This window comes from Nothobranchius furzeri, chromosome 16 (genome assembly GCF_043380555.1).
Source record: "Nothobranchius furzeri strain GRZ-AD chromosome 16, NfurGRZ-RIMD1, whole genome shotgun sequence".
In the NCBI taxonomy this organism is placed as follows: Eukaryota; Metazoa; Chordata; class Actinopteri; order Cyprinodontiformes; family Nothobranchiidae; genus Nothobranchius; species Nothobranchius furzeri.
This window is the reverse complement of record NC_091756.1, coordinates 58,143,308-58,161,142: the sequence shown is the minus strand read 5'-3', so window position 1 is coordinate 58,161,142 and position 17,835 is coordinate 58,143,308. Positions and strand designations below refer to the sequence as shown.

Sequence of the window (17,835 nt, the reverse complement as noted above, 5' to 3'; positions counted from 1 at the left end):
TGGTAGTGTGTCTGGCCTCCATGCGTCTGTATGACCTCCCTACATCACCTGGGTATGCTCTTGAGGTGGTGGATGGTCTCCTGAGTGATCTCCTAGTTCTGAACTAAAACATCCGCCAAATCCTGGACAATCTGGTGCAACGTGGCATACGTGCTGTCCCACATGCGCTCAGTTGCATTCAGGTCTGGGTAATGGACAGGCCAGTCCATGGCATCAACAACTAGGTTTCCATTACCAGAACTTCAGGGTAGATTTACAGGAACCTCCTGACATGCACGTGTCTCCACTTGACCAGGCCGTTTTCAGGAACCTTCTGAGTAACTGATCAGGGGTAAGTACTCCGAACGGCCTGGTGGAGCAGCTGAGCGAAACCTCTGGTTACCTCATACTGATTGGTTGAAACCCAGTTGGAAATGACATCAGCAGGCTGGTAAAATTAGGAGAGTTGCTGGTGAAGCAGAATGGAAGCATAGGAAAATAAGCGTCGATCGTGCTTAAAATCTAACTCCTGACACCATAAAACATGGTGGAATTCCCCCCGCAATCAACGAGGCTTTGTTGTCTCACAGAGCGCTGTAAAATATGACACTTCTTCTGGTCATTGAACACCACATTTTACGTCACACAGCTGCTCTCATCCTCAGAGTGGATGCATTTTTTATATACTTCAATAGAATAAAGGCTTGTAATGTTATTGTTACTGCGGACGCTTTTTGGCGACATTGCTCACTGCCAAAGCAGTCGTGATATGCTGACGTCTGTGCAAAGTTTTGAAAGGGCTGAATTTGAATGGAGACAACAGCTGTGTGTACTGGGACATCCTATCGCCTGGTCAGTTTCCCCATCTCAGGAATTACCCTTGAGTTTTGGTAATGGAAACACAGCTTTTGTCTTGCATTAGGAGGAACCCAGGGCCAACCGCACCAGCATATGGTCTCACGAGGGGTCTGAGGATCTCACCTCAATACCAAATGGCAGTCAGGCTACCTCTGGCGAGCACATGAAGGGCTGTGTAGCCTCCAAAGAAATGTCACCTCACACTACTGACCCACTCTCAAACTGGACATGCTGCAGGATGTTGCTGGCAGCAGAATGTTTGCCACCGTGTCTCCAGACTCTGTCACATGCTCAGTGTGAACCTTTCCGAAGATCAAAGGGTGTCAGCAGGGGCGGATTTAGGACTGAAGAAGATCCGGGGCTTTTAACACACACACGCGCGTGCGCACACACACGTGACACGCACTAGTCAACGTCATATATATATGTCTTGTACCACATAATTATTCATCTGAAGCTACATATTAAGCATTTTCAGGGCAGAGTATTGTTCCTGTTAGTGTTTAGTGTGAGATGATAGTAAATATTGCCTTTCTTTCTCCAACAACTTTACCTGATAGTAAGCTAACTTTAGGCAAACCAGCAGCACAACAAATATTTTCAAATAAGACTCACAAACCTGAGTCAGCACCAGTCTCATCAAAGCTGGGGTTCTGTCGTTGTACTTTTGGTCTAAAAAACGTCCTCATGTCCATCTTCACTCATGCGTTTCAGGCAGAGAGTGTAGAAGAAGCCGGCTGCTGAAGGGCTTCTTCTTCAGTGGTGGAGGCTCAGGCAGGCTGTATACAAACTACTGCCAGCTGCTCCCTCTCTGTTGGACTTTGGTACTGCATGTTACTTCCGCTATTTAGATCCGGGGCTTTTCATGAAACATCCGGGGCTTCAGCCCAAGTAGCCGGGCCTAACGCCCCCCCTGGGTGTCAGTGGCAAATTTTCCAATCTTGGTGTTGTCTGGCAAATGTCAAATGTCTTGCTCAGAGTTAGGCTGTAAGCATGGACACAATTTTCACTTTAGAAATGGGGGGAACACGAGGCGGGGGGGGGGGGGGTATCTTTACAGAATGCTCTAATGGGAAACAGGCTTCAACACAAGCGGTTGTTTTCTGCTTGGTCCTAGAGCTCAACCAGTGTCAATTTAATATAGCGAAATATTGTTTTTGGATGGTAAAAAGTGCAGGGGTCAAAACTTGACTTTGGAAAAAGTGAGGGGGACATGTCCCCCCTATCTCCCCCCCCCCCCCCCCCCCCAAATTACGCCCATGGCTGTAAGCAATACCACCACCTATGGATATGGGGCCCTCATACCACCCTCATGGAGTCTGTTTTTGACCATTTTAGCAGGTATGCACATTTGTGACCTGCTGGAAGTCATTTTGCATGGCTCTGGCAGTGTTCCTCCTGTTCCTTCCTGCACTAAGGCCGAGGTAGTGGTCCTGCTGCTGGGTTGTTGCCCTCCTAATGTACTGACCTGTCTCCTGGCAGTGCCTCCATGCTCTGGACATTACGCTGAAACACACAGCAAACCTTGCCACAGGTCGCATTGATGTGTCGACCTGAATTTGTTGCACTACCTAAGCCACGAGTGTGGGTTGCTCTGCCTCATGCTTCTTCTAGAGTGAAAGTTCAATAGCAACCAAAACATCAACCACAAAGCATAGGAACTGACAAGTGGTTTATGGTCACCACCTGCAGAATCACACCTATATTGGAGATCTCTTAATTGCCTATGATTTCCACCTGTTGTTTGTTCCGTTTGCACAACATCGCATGAAACTGATTGCAAATCAGTGTTGCTTCTGTGGCAAGGTAGTGAAGCGAGGACCCGGGCGGGATTCGATCCCCAGACTCCCGGGTGAGAGTCACGTACGCTAACCAGTCAGCCAAAGGGACATCCCCTTGACCAAATAGCCAGGGCGCATGATCAGTCGGGACACTGTGACAGGACGCTCACACTGCCACACTTCCTAAGTGGACAGTTTGATTTCCCATAAGTGTGATTGACTTGGAGTTACATTGTGTTGTTCAAGAGAACACATCAGTTTCCATCATGCCCCTTCACAATAAAACAGGTTGCAAAACACAGAATACACCACAGTTCCCTTAATTTTTTTTGAGCAGTGTATATTCACATACGTGGGACGGCTTGCCAGGCCATCTTGTTAAGACTTCATCAGTCCACCACCAGATGGTGCTGTGGTTCGCAGTCCAGCCTATCAGCTGAGCAGCAGCTGACTTTACCTCCACACACACACATACACACACCATGTTCAGTGAACGCCTCGTGTTCGACGAGCATCGCTCTCTAGAGATTATTTATTGGCAGCTTTTTCTAAATGCAAGAGCTGAGTTGGATCAGAGAGGGCAGGTGAGCAGAGAATTCACCAAGATTGTTTCTTCAGCATTGAGAAGGCCTCCTGGTAGACATGGTAAAAACATTATTGCCTCATAGAGCTGTTTTTAACGGTGTAACTAACATTTTGGTAATTTATGGGGCACCGACTGAAAAGTAATACGTTTAGAAACGATTAAACAGCTGCATTTCCTCACGTTTGGCTAGAATATCTAGAACAAACCATATATAAATATTTAAACATAAAAATGTGATTTTTAAAAAATATGTAAAGTTAAATACGTTAATACAGTTCACTGTTCTGATGAACCCTGACAGGAACTTTCATGTTGGATATATTAATGCATAGACCATGGACGTAATTTTTTTTTGGGGGGGGGGGACATGTCTCCCCCACACCCTTTCCAAAGTCAAGTTTTGACCCCTGCACTTTTTACCATCCAAAAACAATATTACACTATATTAAATTGACACTGATTGAGCTCTAGGATCAAGCGGAAAACAACCTTTTGTGTTGAAGCCTGTTTCCCCTTAGAGCAGGAGCGGGGAACCCTGGTCCTTGAGGACCGGGATCCTGCATGTCTTTGCTCCAACACTTCTGAAGCCCTGTCCACACGTAGCCGGGGATCTGCCAAAACGTAGATATTTTTCTACGTTTTGGCCTGTCATCCACACGAAAACGGAGTTTTTTCACACGAAAACGGATCTTTTTAAAAACTCTGGCCAAAGTGAAGATCTGCGTTTTCTCCGTTTTGGGTGTCTGCGTGTGGACAGACAAAACCGGAGTTTTAAGGTTCGCAACGTCACTTTCCGCGACAAAAAAATGCTGACATCACGTGTGCGACCTGTGTTTACACTAGCCGACAGCATGGATGCCCTCAGAGCTGCGCTCGCTTTATCAATTGTCCAAGCGCTTTCTGCTTGTTTGTTTTTGCAAGAGGAATTACTGCTCCTTGCGGAAGATCACAGACGAAGGTCGAGGTTAAGAACGGGGGAAGTACTGCCGCCTACAGGTCTGGCATGTCCTTAACAACGTATTTATCCGGGTACGTGTGGACAGAGTTTTTGTTTAAAACGAGGTGGTGTGGATGCAAGTTTTTGGAGGGGCGGATATTCGTTTTTTTTAAAAACCCGACTACGTGTGGACTAGGCCTGACTCAGTGGTTGGTTCACCTGTTCTGCAGCTCATCAGGCTCTACAGAAGCTTGTTAATCACCTGCTAATTGAAATCAGGTGTGATGATGCAGGGTTGAAACTAAAATATGCTGGATAGCGGCCCTTGATGGACCAGGGTTCCCCACCCCTGCATTAGAGCATACTGTAAAGATACCCCCCCCCCCCCCCACACTTTTAAAGTGAAAATTATGTCCATGGCATAGACTCATATAGTTTTACTATCAAAGTGACTCAGAAACCTTTCCTGGGGACCACCCTGCTCTTATTGTGGTAGGAATGTACAGAAATCTGATATTGTAGCAAAGTGTCTAAGACCCTCACATTTGTGCTCAGATTTGATTCTATATAAAAATGTACCTGTGTTGTTGGGATTCATGTTCAACACTTAGACTTCCAAATTATCTAAAAAAAAAGTGGTGAAAAGGTGACTTAAAAATGTAGCCTACCATATCCATCCATCCATTTTCAGCTGCTTAGCCGGAATCGGGTCGCGGGGCAGTAGCCTAAGCAGAGAGGTCCAGACTTCCCTTTCCCCAGCCACATGAGCCAGCACCTCCAGGAGAATCCCGAGGCATTCCCAGGCCAGTCAAGAGACATAGTCCCTTCAACGTATCCTGGGTCTTCCTTTGGGTCTTCCCTCGATTGGACGTGCCCAGAAAACCTCACCAGGAAGGTGTCCTGGAGGCATCCTGATCAGATGCCCGAGCCACCTCAACTTGCTCCTCTCACCGTGGAGGAGCAGACGATCTACTATGAGCCCCTCCCGAATGACCAAGCTTCTCACCCTATCTGTAAGGGAGAGCCCAGCCACCCTGCAGAGAAAAATTATTTCAGCCGCTTGCATCCGCAGTCTCGTTCTTTCGGTCACTACCCAAACCTCGTGACCATGGGTGACGGTAGAAACGTAGATCAACCAATAAATCGAAAGTTTTCCCTCAGCTCAGGCTCAGCACTATCTTCACCACAACACCTGCATCACTGCAGATGCAGCACCAATTTGACCTCATCCCTGACCCGGAGAAGGCATTCTACCCTTTTCCAATTCAAAACCATGGTCTCAGATTTAGAGGAGCTGATTCTCATCCCAGCTGCTTCTCACTGAGCTGCGGACCGCTCCAGCGACAGATCAAGTTCTGATGAAGCCAACAGGACCACATCATTTGCAAAAAGCAGAGACGTGATCCCTAGGGCCACCAAAACAGATCCCTTCAACACCTTGGCTGCGCCTATAAATCCTGTCCATAAAAGTTATGAACAAGATTGGTGATAAAGGGCAGCCTGGACGGAGTCCAACTTTCACCTGAAAAGAGCTTGACTTACTGCCGGCAATGCGGACCAAGCTCTGACACCGGTCATACGGGGACCTAACAGCCCGTATCCAGTGTTGGGAGTAACGTGGTACAAAAGTAATTAATTACTGTAATGCACTGCTTTTTGCTGTAATGTGGTAATGTAAGGCATTACAGGGAAAGAAAATGGTAATATTTACTTGGTACAATTGTCAGTAACGCGGTAATTACAACGCATTTTTAAACCCAGAATCAAGATGTGGGTTTCCTAAAAATTCTAATTGCGGGAAGCCTGAAAAAAGATCCAGTATCCACATATATGACGTCATTTATGGACTCAGCTTAGCGGGCATTCTATGAGCAGAGAGGACGCAGCGGTAATGGCTCAAATACTCCAGCTGCGTCCTGCGCGCGGCCGCTGTTATATTCACAAAATCGCTCCACCAAAACAAAGTAATTCGTTTGTGATTGTTTATATCAGCCCATATTCTCTGGTACTTCATGTACTTTTCAGCTGAGTTCATAATCTGTGCCCCGGTGATGTCAACTCATTGCTGCTGGAGCGCAGCGCATATGAAGCTTTTTTTTTTTTGTTTTTGTTTTTTGCGTTCGGTAGATCCCTTTGGCTGATTAGTTAGAAAGTAGGAAATCTAGGCAACAGTTTTTCTGGAAGACGGAGAAAACATGCAGCATGCAGGAAGGTTAGAGAGAGAAAGGGCCGGAAATTATTCAAATAAAATCAAGGAAAAAAAGAAAAAAGTGGGTAGATTTATCCCCAATACACATTTTTACCAGTAAAAAGCAATAATATATAAGCATTTAATATTTATACATGTGATAGAATCAGATCACCCCAGAGGTCGGTCCCACATCCAGGGCCGTATCAAGGCATTTGGGGACCAAGGCAAATATAGGCTTGGAGCCCCCCACCACCCCACTCCCTGCTCAGATGGCCCTATAAGATGGCAGCGTGCTGAGAGTACAGATTGTTGTTGCTTTTATTTAATAAACAATAATTTTACAGCACCGTTATTATATCTGTTTTTAACAGCAACCCTAGCTCAGACACCACATCACTTTCCACATATATGTCATGAGCTCACTGAGCATCAGATTACCAGATTCATATTGAAGTTGTATTGGTGAAAGTAACTTAGAGTAATGCAAAAGTAATGTAATGCCTTACATTGTAAAATCAGTAATATTGCAATGTAATGAATTACTTTAAAATGAGGGTAACAAGTAATAAATAATGCATTACAGTTTTGAAGTAACTTACCCAACACTGCCCATATCAGAGGGCCTGGAGGTTCCCAGCAGATAAACAATAGGTTTAGGCCTGCCAGGTCTGACTGGCATCCTCCATCCCTATCAAAGCCAACTCACCTCCAGGTAGTGGTAAGTTGGCAGCTCTCTTCAATCCAAGAGTCCAAGACTTGCAGCCGTAGGTCAGATGAAACGACAACAAAGTCGATCATCGAGCTGCAGCCTGAAGTATCCTGGTGCCAAGAGCACATATGGACACCTTTATGCTAGAACATGGTGCTCATGAACAATCTGTGACGAGCCTATTATAATCCAAAAGGACCTAAATTTGACAACATGCAGCAGTTCATTTTTATAGACAGAGGCAACACCCCATACAGATGTTTCTGAGGGGAAGCAGTGGTTTTAAAATAAAAACCAGCACCACTTATCTCGCCCTTCTGCTGATGAGTGAAGGCATAGAATCCTGCTTACAGGCACCATTTATGGAATGAGAGTCTGCAGACTGTTGCACTTACAAATACAGTTAAATGTGCACAGTTTATCACATTTTATATTACGGTGAATATACAGAACAAGCTAGGTTTTGAATGCAAACACAGTCAACCAACATTCACCCCTCCCCTCGGGTATCTTCCTCAAGACGCTTTGCTGGAACCAGAACCCAGCATTGCCAGAGGAAATGAGATATCACTAAACAGCAGTTTTCTGTGGCCAAACGTCTTTTGTTGTCTGGGACTGACTTCAAATGGTGTTTTCCTTGCTGGGACTCTGGTAGTTTGTCCTTAAGATGAAGTGGTAGCAGCCGGCTGTCATGGATGGTCTGATGGTTGCTTTTGGTGTGAAATGTGTGATGGCCGAGGTTTTTAATGTGAGATAACTGCTTTATTTATTACTTTTTTTATTTTTAAATGTCGTTAAGTCACGAAAAAATGTTTTAAGCTAAATTGTTTACCATATTTACCATTGTAGCTTCAATTTTCAATGATATTACTGGCTTTTGTTTTGCTATTGTGTTGAATCTTAGCATCTACTGATCAGCAGTATTAAATCTTATTATGAGATTCATCTGTGACAGATCTGGTTTCAGCCTGTTGAGACTGAAGATGTTGAGATTGTTGTTGCTGTGTAGGTTTAACTAGCCGCGAGCTCATCAATCCAGTCAGAAATATAATTTGTGTTTCCAAACTGAGGTTGTTCAAACCGATGTCTTTTCAACTAGAACTGGTAGCAAACTGATGTGGAGATGGTTAGAACGGCTGTTGGTTTGTGTTTATGTCGTGAATGAGATGTAATCTCTGTCTCTCAGGCCCTTTTCAGATAGACATTCTTGAATATGTGTGGACAATTCAATCTGGTTTTTAACCGGAACTGTGTTTTCAGACACACCACTTTTGTACCGGAACTTGTCCTTTCGGCTGCGTTCACACAGCAGGGAAAAGTTCCAGATGTCTGGGGGGGGGGGGGGGGGGGGGGGATCGGACTTATGTTAAGCATAAGCACACGAAGATGCATAAGAGACCTGGATGATGAAGCTCAATGGTTAAAGGAATCACTGAAGCGGTGTGAAGCTCTCCGTCGTGCGTCTAGACGGTACCGTAGGAGGCGAGCTGCCATGGTTCGCCGCATGCTACAGCACTGGGGCTATCTAGGTGCGCACAGCGTCCCCCGGTCCCCTCCCCCTTGTCCGGAACTCGACCTCACCAGTCTGAAGCAGCCACCTTGTCCGTAACAAGTCCGGACCTGTTACTAGGGGCGTCGTCCGGTTAAATTGCGGAAAACGTTATCCGGATGTTTGTATTCAGACACAAAGGTCTTACGGACAGAGTCCGGAACGTTTCCGTTTTTCATGGCCTGTCTGAAGGGGGCTTCAGACTCTGTCATGGTCTGCGTCTGCCCCTTCCTTCATGTGCCTCCTGGTGTTCTCCATCCCCCTCTAGATTCCCTTTTGTGTCTCTTAGTGCCCTCATGTGTCCTTTGTCTGCGTCTCAATTAGGTGTCTTATGTTGTAGCCCCAGCCTCTTTGTCCCCAGCTCGATGTGTGTGTGTGTATGTGTGCTTGTCCATTCCCCAGTTCTGTTTATATGGGTCAGAGTGTGTGTGTGTGTGTGTGTGTGTGTGTGTGTGTGTGTACTTGTCCATTCCCCAGTTCTGTTTATATTTGTGCATTTGTGTGTGTGTTAGTCCTTCCCGCAGTCTTTAGGTTTGGTTTTGTGTTTTAGAGTTTTTAGGTTATTCGGCCCTCCTCAGATTCTGTTTTCCCATTTTGATAATTCTATTCACCTGTCTTCCCTCCAGCCCTCACTCCACACTCCTGCTGCCAGTTTCCCTAATGAATCCTCCCTGTTATTTAAACCCTGTCTTGTCTCTGTCTGGTGTCGGTCCATTGTGGTAATTCTGTCAGTCTCTCGTTCCTAGTCTCTAGTGTTTCTTGTGTCTCAGCTGGATCTCTAGTTTATTTTGGATTTTGGACATTTTTGGACTTTGGCTCCCTGCCCTGTTTCATCCTTCAAAATAAAGGATTTTACTTTTCAATATCTCTGCCTCGTGTCATCCTGGGTACTGCATTTTGGGTCCTACCAACACTGAACCGTGACAGACTTGAGGAGTCACAAGTTGTTAGTTAAGCTGCACAGTATTTGAAAAAATGCTATCGTTCTTGAATACTGTGACAGGTAGTGGTAAATGAGGGCTGAGAGAGGCCTTCCGTTCTACCTCAGATCCCTGACACTCAGATTATAACAATTAAAGGTTTTGTGTAGTCCCATCAGTTCTTTCTAAACTGACATTGTTCATGCTTACATTTCAACAGTGACCTACTTTATTTGTGATGCACGGTGCAGCTCCTGTATTTGTACCTGCGGACCTGACCGAGTCTTTTACCCCTGCCGTGAGGTGTGACGTTACTTGAGGGGAGTCTTTTGTTGTTGATGTGAACTTGACCCCGTTGCCTAGCTACCATACAGCTGCCCCTGCTGGCTTTAGAGTTTAATCTTGTAAGAGCTGCGTCCCCCTCCAGCATCCGCCCTACCCCTTCTCACGTCCCTCCACTCAGATTCCACACTTGACCACGGGGGAGCTTCACGGTACATCACCGCTCTGGCCACAAAGGCCTCTCTAGTAAGCACAGCCGGATGCCGTCCCCATGCAACGTGCAAAAAAAAAAAGTTCCTGTTTTGATGCACGTCAGAGGCCTCTCAGCCTAATCACTGGAGCACGTCACAGAGGTGAAGGAGTCACACACTCATTCAGTTGTGAAAGGTTAATAAACACATTTGTTTCTTAGCTTTTTCGCAGCTTTAGATTTGAATCCCTGACAGTTTAAATGTCAAACATTTAAAGAGCAAGTCACCCCCTACCAGATTCTTACTCAACTCCCACTTCCTGTTTGAAAAATGCAACAAATTCTGTCGCCTGGCAGACCGAGAAGGCGGAGCTGCTAACAAACACACACACAGGCTCACGACAACATTGTGACATCATAATGTACCAGTTTACATCATAGCATACCTCTTAGCCAATAGCGGTGGCAGATTTAAATTAAAATACAGTGCAGAGTGTTTACCTGACAACGGCACAACACTGCCAGTTTTAGGCAGAATATTTAAATTTTAACTAAGAGGCACTGAAGTGCCAAATTATTGACGACACGTGTCTGCAGCACGATTAGACACTCGTTTATTTAGTTTATCAGCAAAAAAATGTTTATTTGGGGGTGACTTGCCTTTTAAACTCGGAACATCGGAACTGCGCTGCTCTGGGTGGCTGCATGTTGGAGTAGCTCTGTTGACTATATGTAAGTTTAGCCTTTTCTTGGGCATTTTTTCTTCTAGTTTCTCAAGAAAAACTGTATTTTTTTGGACATTTGACTTTTCTGTTTCTGGTGCTGTGAAGTTTGGAGGATTTTCCTGCTATTTTTTTTAGCTTTTTTCACTTTTTGAGCATTTGTTATGATGCGTAACCGTGGCAACAAGCTAGTTTACAATCGGGAGCAGCTGATTAACATTGGAAAGGCTGAAATAATACCTCAACTGAAGCCACAAATCCCAAATGAGCTAAAACGCAAGAAGCGTGGGTGCAGAGCGGGAGCAAAACGGAGACAGAGAAAGAGGAAATTCAAACCATCTCTTCCATCGATCATAACGGGCAATGTGAGATCACTGGCCAACAAGATGGAGGAACTCCAAGCCCATTCAAGGACTCAGCCAGAGTTTCGGCAGTTTCGGAACCGCTGGAGGAGATAATGCAAAGAAGGATTCTCCAGAGAATCAAGAAAATGATGGACAACCCTGAGCATTCTCTTCACAAGACTGTCCGACAACGGAAGAGTGTCTTCAGTCAGAGGCTTCTTCAGTTTGGCTGCAACACTGACCGCTACTGGAGACCCTTCCTGCCAACAGCCATTGTAATATACAACAACTCTTTGATGACTTGATTATTATTATTATTCTGAGCTACTACAGCAATCAATTTCCCTCTGGGATTAATAAAGTATTTTTGAATTGAATTGAAACCCTTTCCACATGTTCTGTCAAGCTGTAGAGGAATGGTTTTAGCCAGCACAGCGAGCGTTTGGCCATTTTGAGATGCATTTCTGTGCTAGGTTGTTTGCTGAAAGATCTGCATGTAGGAGTGGATTTGGCATTTTTCAGGATCGATAGGCTAAAGGGTAGATGTAGCACAGGCTAGAGCAAAGCGAGATGCTGCTATCTTAAAACAACATGGTTTATTTACAGCATAAATATCCCCACCAGCAACAGCAAAATGTAACCCTTCTGATGCATGGAGGTGTCAGTCCAGCAGGAATTATTTATTATTTCTGCTCAAATTATCAAGTGAGTTCAAATTTCTGATCTCTTGTAATTTCAGCTGTCAGTAAACTAGGGTTGGGTGGGTTTAAATTTAATGAGCACATAGTTTAATTGACTGCTGTGCGCTGGTGAATAGAACATCAAATTCTGAAGAGCTTTCATGGGAAATTAAGGAATACGTTGTATTGCATGTTTTATTGTTTTTACTGGATATATTCAGACCAGATATGAGAGCAGAGGTTTGTGTTTCATGTTAAATGTTCAGTCTGTTGCCATGGCGATGTGGCCAAACAGATCCTCTTTCACTAAAAGACTTAAAACTCAAAAGAGCTCAGCCAAGCGGAGAATCTCCCTTCGCAAAACACCCTTCAGGAAACGCTCTTGAATTCATGCAGCTTAATATTATAGCTCAATATTAATAACACCACTGTAAAGTGAGCAGGACTCTTTCTCTGTTAGTGTTTCCAAGGTTCTCTCCCTAATAAAATTGACAGTAATATCCGTCAAATGGAAAAAAGAAAGAAATCCAATTAAATTAAAAGCCTGGCGTTGCAAAGAGGGATGCATGCATGCACACACGGTGAAACGTTTCCTTTGCTTATTCTTTCCAGCCTCCTGCTGATCATACACACGTAAATGATCCTCCAGGCGGTCTCTCCTAATGGTGCGTGTGTCTTTATCTGCTGCTCCCATCTGAAACAATTGTTGCTGCTGACTCACTATAACTGAGAGGCAGCTCTGGTTGCAAACATTGCTTTCCTAGTTCATCCATAATTAATCAGACCCAGTCCCCATATCCAGAATGACTCTGAAGACGGTCTGTGGATGTGCTGCCCCCTAGAGATGGCAAAAGGGTGTACAGTCCTGATGCAATCAGCAGACAAACCCTCAAAAAGCTGATGTTTCTTTTAAAAGTGCTTCCAAAAGCCAGTCCCTTTGGTGGGTTGGTGTGCAGAAGGTTGCATACATATTTTCAGTGTCCCCTCCCAAGTTTCATTTTGATGCACATTTATTTTTCTTAAAAAGGAAGGCCCATTTTCAATACAGTGGATTATTCAAAATTCAAAAAACAATAAAAAATATTCAAAATGAACAGGAACGGGAAGGTGAAAACAAGACTGTTGGAACATGAAGCTTGACTGTAAGAAAACAGTTTTAAAAGATTTTAGTGAACAAGTTATTATTATATATTATAGAACAAGTACAAGATTGCCACATGGTGGCAGTGCTGGGCAGTCTTTTAGTTGGTCTACAGATCATGACAGAAATGATTTTTCTTCACTGTGCACAACATTTTTTAAACTATTATCAGCATTTTTGTGAATGAGAAATTTTGAAAAAAAAAAAAATAGAAATAACTGATGAGTTAGCCACCTAGTTCTTTGCTGGTCCATGTGTGTGTGTGTGTGTGTGTGTGTGTGTGTGTGTGTGTGTGTGTGTGTGTGTGTGTGTGTGTGTGTGTGTGTGTGTTTATCTTAAGTGCAAAGAATCTGCATTATAAACCATGCCACTTTAGTTCTAACTCAGGGGTCTGCAACCTGCCAATCAGGGGTCTTGTGGCCCTTCAGCCCCTCTGAAAGGGCTCCCTGTAACATGACTTGAACCTGAGTGATGTTACTGTAAAATCTGACAATAGAAACATTAGAAGTTTTCAAAGCTCAATAGTAAGTGCATGGACTATATCTAAAACAAAATGACACAATAAAACAGGCAGTTTCAGCAGCATCTGCAAAGTTACTTTAATTATAAGTTTTAAACACACAACTGTTTATCTTATTTGAGAGTTTGTTAGCGTCCTCTGCGTTTATTTGAAGGAGCAATATGTAAGAAATCCACAGTGAAATAATAACAAACAGCCTAATGTCTCAGTTATGTTGGAAGGAAGGTTACATTGAAAGAGATTTCCTTCTGGCTGGGGGGTCGTCAGCTTTTTCCTCTGAAAAAAAACAAAACAAACAAAGGGATGTTGCTACTGTTTACAGTCTGTTAGCTCGTGAGGTGGCCGAATCTGTTCAAAGCTAACGGTGCAGTGCAGGCATTTGTAATTTGACATTGGCAGGAAAAAACTCCAGAGTTGTTTAAAGAACTGAAGTAAACAGGAATGAACCAGAAGTTATTTGTTGTACCCCTAAGAAGGCTAGAGGCTAAGATAGAGCTAACATAGCTAAATGTGAACACTACAATTAGAAGCAAAAAAAAGAGAAAAAAAAATTAATCGGCACTAATAATACTCAAGTTACTTTTTCGATTACCAGCAACTTGATTTTACAGTGAAATGTGTGTGTGAAGTGAGTCAATCACGGTGTTTTACTTCCTTTAGCCGTTCAGAACTATAACTGCAAGCTAACAGCAAGACAACCTTTAATGCCGGAGTCATACTACCGTAATAAGTGTAGTAAGTGCTCCCTACCGTAAAACACCCATCTGCTCACACCAGATATGATCAATGATAAATGACCCGCACTTGTATAGCTCCTTTCAGAGTAAGGACTCCAAAGCACTTTACACTACAGTGTATCATTCATCCATTCACACACTGGTGGTGATGAGCTACAATGTAGCCACAGCTGCCCTGGGGCGCACTGACGGAGGCGAGGCTGCCGAGCACTGGCGCCACCGGTCCCTCCGACCACCACCAGCAGGCAACGTGGGTTAAGTGTCTTGCCCAAGGACACAACAGCAGAATTCTCTGTCAGGAGTCGGGATCGAACCTGCAACCTTCCGATTACTGAACAACCCGCTCAACCCTTTTAGCTACTGCTGCCCCAAATGACATGACAATATGACAATATATGTATCTATTTATCTACTTACTGTGTATAAATCCTCTTCACTTGTCATTTAGAGTCTTCTGGTGGTGATCCATGACAGGTGACAACACACAGAGCAGCAGTGAGAAAGTGACATTTAATAAAATAGGCTGCAGTAACCACATTTTATCACAGGGCATTCTTACTTCATTCCTACATTATTACACCTTTAGCTTTCCAGCATGCAGAGACATGTCACTTATTTAAATCATAAATAAATAATCAGCAACCGGATGCAGTTTTAATGCTGTTTAAATATATTTTGAAGGTGCAGCTTAGTGCTTTATCAAGGAAAATAGCCTTTATTTGCCCAATGGTTCTTCACAATCATCCCTTATTTTAGCCCAGTTTTACGTAAAGATGAAAAAGCTGAAATAAATTCATAACAACAAAGCATTTTTTTGTATTTGATACATACGAGGATGGTTAACTGTCCTTTAGCTGCAGCATTCTTTAAAGTTGTTGCAGACTCCTACACAAGAATAAACGCAGGTGGAAGTCTTCATTTTCTGAACACCAGAGAATTGTCGAACTTGCAAGAGCAGCAAACAAGTTTTAGATTCAGTTTTAGGGAAAAAAAGAGGGAAACATCTTGGGGAAAATGTTGTTTCATGCATTCTGTGTTTTACTAAATATAGCTCTGGAGAGATATTCACTGACCCAGTCGGTGTAGGCGTTGAACAAAGCAGACTGCAGGTGTGTTTCTAATTGGCTGCTGCATGGGCTTCTGCTCCTTGTGCAAAGCTGGCAGAACTAGAAAGCGTCTGGTTGAGTGGCTCACGTTTATTGGAAACTATTAATTTCATCATAACTGCTTTAATTTCTCACACCTGTGTTTGTGCGATAAACAGACAGTGGAGAGGTTTTGGGTTGAATGTTCCCTGAGCGACTGGAGCTCCGTTTCAGAATGATTTAAAGTGTTGAGTGCCAGGGTGTGGATGAGATCCACCCATCCCCCAGGATGGACGTGGCTCTGATGTGTGTCCTCCTTCCTGTTTCGTAGGCATCTGCATACATGGATGTCCTCTTGCCTTTAGTTGCACCACTTCCTGAACTCCTCCCACACACTCACCCACACACACATACACACACACACACACCCTTTTTTAGAAAAACACTCCCACAGATCTCTCTCACACACACATATACTGCGTGTGAAATTCCTCCTTCTCACAATAGTAAATGATGTTCAGATGTGGGAGCGGCTTTTCGCCGAGCAGGAAGTGATGTGGTTAATGCTCGTTTGATCATCACTTCTGTTGGCTTGCGTTCAGGATCAGAACTGGTTTGTAAACAATGCATAAAACAGTTTTCTGCTCTTTTCTTCCATCAAACCGCTAACGCCACATTTCAAACTGTTACTGGCAGAGGAGGAAAAAACCTCAACCTTGTGATCTGTAAAAGCATCATCCTCTTCACAGGAAGGTAGAAATGACATGCTTGTAAAAATACATCAATAGATATGTTTTCCTGGAGTTATTTATGAACCTGAGTCTTGGAATCCAAAGCAGAACGGGTGTTTCTCTGATGAGTGACTTATCAGTACTAAATGCACGCAGGCGTTGTTTCTATTAGCCACCCTACGGTGGAAACACCGAGACTTTGCAGGAGAACAAATACATTCATCAAGTTTTTGCCTCAGGTTACAGAAGATGATCCCAGACTGCAAGTCAGCACATTTCTTACAGTGTTTTGCTAATCATGGTTTAAATGCTGCAGCTTGTGAGTTCGGGAAGATTGTTTCTGAGACCCGAACAGACCCTGCAACACAAAACCATCAGCATGAATGAATTATAAAGAGTTTCAGATGTGTGTGTTGTGCTCCTTGTGACATATCAGCCCACTCAGCTTCTAGGTCACTGCAGATCCTGTTTCCATGATAGCATTTTCAGACAAATGCCTTCCCAGGAACCAGCTCCACCTTTTGTGAGGGGAGTTGCAAACATCAGTTCATGTTTTCTGTTTAATCTTTACTCCACTCAGTTACTGAAATTAGACAAGAACTTTTCATCAAGGTTTTGGTAAACGTGCATGACATTTTGTACTCATCACTGTGAGACACAGAGTCTTCAGACTCTTCTATCTGATGCTGCACGTGTTAAAGTTGTTCTCTTGTCCTAGTGGAAGGACGGACTCGCTCTTTGTGAATGGAAGTACTGTATTGTCTGGAGTGTAATTTGCTTCGGATTATAAGTTACACCAGCCCAAAAATACATAATGAAGAAGGAAAAACATGCAAGTCCCACTGGACGGGTCACAGAGCAACGGTCTGTGCTCTGAGAGGCAGTTGTGTTGCACGAAGCGGTAACAAGAAGGCCCTCCCACCAAAGTCATTTATAGTCATCGCCTTGACAACCACCTGAGCGTGGAGATCTAACTGCACCAATTATAAGCACGTTGTTCAAGCACCCATTTGTGAACTCATTCCTCGAGCTATGGCCATCTAGCTTTTAGCCTGCAATTAGATTTTAATTTAATTTTAATTTTTTTTTGCTTTCTGTATTAACAGTAACCTCTACTTTTTGCTAGTCGCTCACACGTTTCTTGTTCATTCCAAACTTTTTTTCTTGCACTACTGAATTACTGTTTTCAGCTGCATTTTTCACTACTTGCAACTTGTAATCTGCAGAATTTGATTTTCTTTTTGGGGACATTTGTGTTCGTAGGGATGCACCGATACCTCTTTTTTCCAAACCGATACGGTACCGATACTTGGATCTGAGTACTCGCCGATGCCGATTACCGATACCGATACTTCCGCCACACACAAAAAATGCAATGATTTGGAATACAGATTTTATTTTCTTCTCTGCTTTCAACAGGAAGACTGTGAGGAAGATAAAAAGTAAAAGACATGAATGGAAATCATCACAAAACTAAAATATTAGGTGAACAGAAATGACAAGTTACAGTGAAGCCATTTTCAAGCAACTGCATTGGTATCGGTTCCTGGTATTGGTTAACTTTTACCGATACGATACTGGTATTGGTATCGGCACCGATACCGATACCAGTATCGGTGCATCCCTAGTGTTCAGTCTTTCTCAGCTGTCAGTGTGAAAATAACCAACACGTGAAATGATATATTTCGATATATAAGTTGCACGATCAGCAACATTTTGTGGTAAACTGTGACTTAGTTTGGAAAATAAGGTACGTGCCAGTTTTAAAACATGTGGTTCTGAGGAGAATTGCATGTGGGCATCTATTCATGATGAGGACCCCTGAGCATCGTAGATGTATGACCTCCAGTTCTTGTTGGGAAGGTTCACCGCTGAGTGTGAAGCAGCTGGGAG

General features: G+C 43.7%; 1 protein-coding gene across 1 annotated transcript in view; it reads left to right on the top strand.

Annotated features, from left to right (window-relative positions):
* The first annotated feature begins 2,153 nt into the window (after positions 1-2,153).
* gng12b (guanine nucleotide binding protein (G protein), gamma 12b) overlaps positions 2,154-17,835 on the top strand; it is a 37,494-nt gene continuing 21,812 nt past the window's right edge. The window contains exon 1 of the mRNA XM_015962308.3: positions 2,154-3,202. Within this exon, the coding sequence (XP_015817794.3) occupies positions 3,171-3,202 (32 nt within the window). The 5' untranslated portion in view covers positions 2,154-3,170. The remainder of the gene's footprint in view (positions 3,203-17,835) is intronic.